This window comes from Citrus sinensis, chromosome 1, assembly GCF_022201045.2.
Source record: "Citrus sinensis cultivar Valencia sweet orange chromosome 1, DVS_A1.0, whole genome shotgun sequence".
Taxonomy (NCBI): Eukaryota; Viridiplantae; Streptophyta; class Magnoliopsida; order Sapindales; family Rutaceae; genus Citrus; species Citrus sinensis.
The window spans coordinates 11,752,504-11,757,075 of record NC_068556.1 but is presented as its reverse complement, the minus strand read 5'-3'; the positions used below and the strand labels follow the sequence as shown (position 1 = coordinate 11,757,075).

Genomic DNA, 4,572 nt, shown 5'->3' with positions numbered 1-4,572 from the left:
TACATGTATTTACTACTTAACCACTTAACATTTGCTTATTGCTTATCATACAATTAATTAAATTGATTAATTTTTTGTTGAAGTTGAAGCTAGTGCACAAGTGCACATACTATATGACATATATATATTATAACAAAATATTTAATTTTAATTTTTGATCTCCCTAATCTATTCATACAAAAAAAAATCAACTACTAATAAGAACAAAAAAAACCAATGCCTGGTCTTTTTTCATTTTATTGTTAAAATTTAACAATATATAATTACATATTATTAACATACCAAATTACAATTAACATTTCACTTTCACATATAACATATAATATATATATATATATACCATCACTATTAAGTATCAAAGGCCAAGGCTTCCAAAACTCAAAGTTAACAGCCAAATGGAGCTTGAATCGAAGGTAGCTTGCCAGATGGAGCTTTAATCAGATCGGGTGATGGTGGAGTGGAGGATTGGAGGCTTGGAGGCGTGGAGGTGGCGCAACCAATCCGATGCTTGGTAACAGTAGATCGGTAGATTGGGTCATGATCCTCGTGAATCAGCTTCAGTTTGTCATTCTTGGCGGCGATTGATGTGTATGGTGACTGGATGAAGCTTGCTCTGTAAACTTTGTGTATTTTACTGTTTGTGTTTCATTTGTTTGGATTTGGGTGTGGGCCGTGTGGCTATCGCCTGTCGGTAGTGGGATGCGAGCAACAGAGCCTGTGGGTAGGTGTGGTCGTGTATGTTGCCAGTCGGTAATGGGCTAGTTGCTTGAGTGCTTGTGTCGTGTGCTGCTATTGTTAATGGCAGTGTTTGTTTGTAATGGTTTGTGTGTGTGGTGTGTAAAATTTGGAGTTTAGTTGCTTGTTTAGCCTTAGTGGTTCACACTTTACAGTTCACGATCCAATCGGGTTGACACAAATGCACCCAATCGAGTTTTATTCATTCGATCCGAACTCGAAAATTTTCGGTTCAGGTCGAATATTTTGCCTACCCCTAGCTAGCATTACATTCTCTTACTATTATTAGTTTATTATTATTGAATATGAACTTGAATTCTGAATTTTTAATTCTATTGAATTTGACTAAAGACATGTAAACCCAAAAAATATACATAGACTTGAAAAAAATATGCTAATAACTTGGCATGCTCTCTTAAAAAAATTAAAAAAGAAAAAGAAAAAAACTTGTCTTACGGTTTTTTCTTAGCCAAGGCATGACACAGCCTAGCTTGGCTCGCGGCATGTGTGGGAACAGCGCATGTTCCAGGCCAAGCCTAACTTAAAAAAAGAAAAATAGACAACACGGCACGGCACATAGCACATGGTGGGCATGGCACAATACCCGCACAAGCTCGCATGGCCTTTCTTTGATGGGTCGGGCCGTATCGCTAACCACAATTTCACAGTATAGTCCGGATCTGCAATGAGAATTGAGATAAAGGGCACCCAGAACTGTATATAATCAAGCTGAAATATTTCAGTTTATGATTTCATCAGATTGTTCACAATGAAATGCAGGTTTTGAAATTTCACCTATCTACCAAGGCCTATAACGAATTCTTGTGTAACTTCCTGGAGAAGTGTAAACTGAAACATTCGCTTAATATACATGCCTCCAAGGAACCTCAACTGCTGAGACCAGAAGGTTTAGTTTCACGAATAACTGTTCATCTCAAATGCTACCATTTTCTTTGTGCTTGAACGTACAATGTTATCTACATTCAACTCTCATCTCTATTCACTTGCAAGTTTTGGAGGAGGCTTGGAATTGGAAACAAGATTACATTAGTCGAAACACCACTATGACCAACATCACAACAGAACATGCCATTGCCTGCAATAACAATAAAGTATATAAATAACTACGCCATTGAAGATGCCAGTGTTACATCACAGGAATGGGTGCAAGAAAAGTATAATAAGAATCCACTATTCTAAATCGATGATTAGATGTGATAATAGCCGAGCGTTAACATGAGAGAGAACTCACAGCAATTGCAGAAGCAGCCAGGCCTGCTCGCTCCCTAGGATCTTTGCGGCAGTGATTTCCAAAATAAAGGAATGTTCCATAGTACCACATCAGCGGAAACACAAAACCCAGGAGAAAACTGCGACAAAAGATACAAATATGAGACCGCAATAATTAGGTTCGGATAGGAAAATGAATAAAAAATACTCACGAAAACCACCCAACCCCACAGCCAAAGCACGGGAGGGGTTTGTCATAAATCCCAAATTGGAAGTCCTCCGGATCTCTAATAAGGGTATATCTCCCTTTTTCACGATCAGCAGTATCTGGTGCTTTCCTCACCATTACAAAAGTTTCTCTCAGTACACTTAAACAAGCATTTAATAAAATGCACAAGATGCTATAAAGATGTGTAAGATCAAGAAAAATAAGGGCTTTAATAGACCATTGGAGCAAATTAATGAAATTCTAAGTGTAGACAGGGAATAAAATAAACAAAAAAGAAGCAGAATTCAGTAAGATCAATGCAATTGAAAGGGGAAAAAGGAGCTCTCTGGTGCAGATGCATTTTCATTACATGCAGAGAAGATATTAAGCTAGATTTTTATGGGAAAATATCACAAAACAAACAAATATTGACGTCTTTCCATTCAAAGCAAAAAAACAATTCATCTCTAGAATAATACAACAGAGTCTAGGTGGCTTCACACATATAGGACTCTCTAATATGACAACACTCTGCATTGATTCCAAGATTTTCAATTCAGTGGAGGGAGCTATACAAATGGAAAATCATGGAGAAATACAAGAATTAACAGATGGAAAATGAAACAGGCAAATAAGGATGATGTTGATCTAATTTTTGACTTGGAAAGAAACAACTAGAAGGTTCATTACCTTTAGATATTGAATATCGAGCAGATGGCCTCAAAAGATCAAGATGCTTATCAGAAACTGATTTTACCAACTCAAGGCCAGTTTTTAAACCCTCTGTCTCACCGATATTAGTACCTGTGACACCAAGAAGGTCAAAAAATTGTTGTTTAGAAAATCTACTGTCAAAAAAAAAAATACCCATTTCCTTCAACTATTACCATCTCAAAGATGCTGAAGACTAGACAATAAATCAGATATTACTCAGTTTCCAAATTAATCAGTGTAATAACATGCAGTTATTTATTAAAAAAAAGTAAGTAAACACTCATAGGCAAGAAAGGTTGAATACTTTGGTCCATGGTGTGCCGGATCCAATGTGTCTGTCCCGATGACCTCAGCTAAATTCCAACCTGCAAAAATATCATGCTTCAAAGTTAACGACCATTTCAGTCTTCAATTTTCAGATTATATGTCAACCCTAAGCAGCTACTCGATCCAGAATCCAGGTATAACAAAGGAAAATATATGACCGACCAGTCAGGAATCTAACTGCTAATGAGTGTAAAATCTTAACTAGCTCTTGCAAAATAATGATTTACAGTCCCTCTTAACTGGAATCGTTTCATTTTCTCAAATTGTTTTTTCAAAAACTATTTTCATTTTGAGACAAAAAAAGAGAGATTATTCTCCTTTCTTTTTATTATTTCCTTTTATGGTTGATTTCCATCTCAACCCATATTGCTTAAATCAATTAGCTAAAACACGATTCAGTTAATAAAAGAAACTCCATAAGTGTTAAAAAAACAAAAAACACAACTATAAACGGGAGAAACAAATCATTATAAGATAATTCAATTAATAAGCATCAGGCTATCAAAGACCAAAAAGGTCAGCAGCTACATGATTTACAATTCCCATCACACAATGAAGGAACCCAAAAAAAAAAAAAAGAAGATAAAAGATAAAGATGTAGAAACTTGACCTGGGCGTAAAGAAAAATAGCTGGCCGGCGGCTGGGACTTGAAATATGGATTAATTTAATTAGTCCTCTAATTTTAGTCCTGAAATCAGAAGAGAAGAGGATTGTTTCTCTTTTCTGTTAACTTGTTTGGAAATATCCCAAGAAGTATTTTAAATGCAAGCAAATGTTTAATTCAGTAATAATTTGTTGAAACGAAAGCGGACAAATGCTGCCTCCTTCCTTGTTTTGGACGTTTTATTTTTACAAAGAATTTATAAGGGAGCGGTTGTTCAAATATTAATTTTACTGAAAGACGCGTTTTTGTTTTATTTTATTTATTTATCAATTTGGGCTTAATTGAAACCCATCCCTTCTTTTTAAACCGAGGATTGAAGTTGCCCTTACGTTGAGTCGTGAAAATATGTATTTTTTGATTGGTCAACTTTTGGCAATTAGGCAGCGACATTGTTGCCGGCAGCCATTGGCTTAAACATTAAGCCCTTTGTTATCCCTTATATTTACTTACGTGCCCTTACTTCTGTTTTGGAAAATTTTAACGAACTTGCGCCTTACGAGTCCTAAAGCTGCTTATTCAATAATGGCAATTGGGTCCTTACTTGAGTTTTAGTATATCTCCACTTTTATATAAAGTTGAAAAATTATCAGTCACATATTTTTAAATAACACCCGTATCAAACGTGTGTGAATATTTTTCAAGTGTATCACTCGTATATCCTAAGTTGACAAAATACATCTGCCGTCCACCCAT

The 4,572-nt window shown here is 35.7% G+C and overlaps 1 protein-coding gene across 4 annotated transcripts; it reads right to left on the bottom strand.

The window, feature by feature from the left end:
- Positions 1–597: 597 nt before the first annotated feature.
- LOC102626981 (uncharacterized) lies at positions 598–4,072 on the bottom strand. Of its 4 annotated transcripts, none has more exons than XR_370383.4 (7): positions 3,825–4,070; positions 3,192–3,252; positions 2,864–2,977; positions 2,178–2,298; positions 1,988–2,105; positions 1,531–1,831; positions 598–1,449 (listed from the first exon to the last, which is right to left on the bottom strand). XR_370383.4 is itself a non-coding variant. In XM_006475453.4 (6 exons), exons 2-6 carry the CDS (start codon positions 3,199–3,201, stop codon positions 1,778–1,780), a joined length of 411 nt encoding a protein of 136 aa, XP_006475516.1. In that variant the 5' UTR covers positions 3,202–3,252; positions 3,825–4,072; the 3' UTR covers positions 1,428–1,777. The 4 variants fall into 4 exon arrangements, 2 of the variants coding, with proteins under 2 accessions (XP_006475516.1, XP_006475515.1); XR_370382.4 differs by having other exon boundaries at positions 598–1,415; XM_006475453.4 differs by having other exon boundaries at positions 1,428–1,831; positions 2,178–2,292; positions 3,825–4,072.
- Positions 4,073–4,572: the final 500 nt, after the last annotated feature.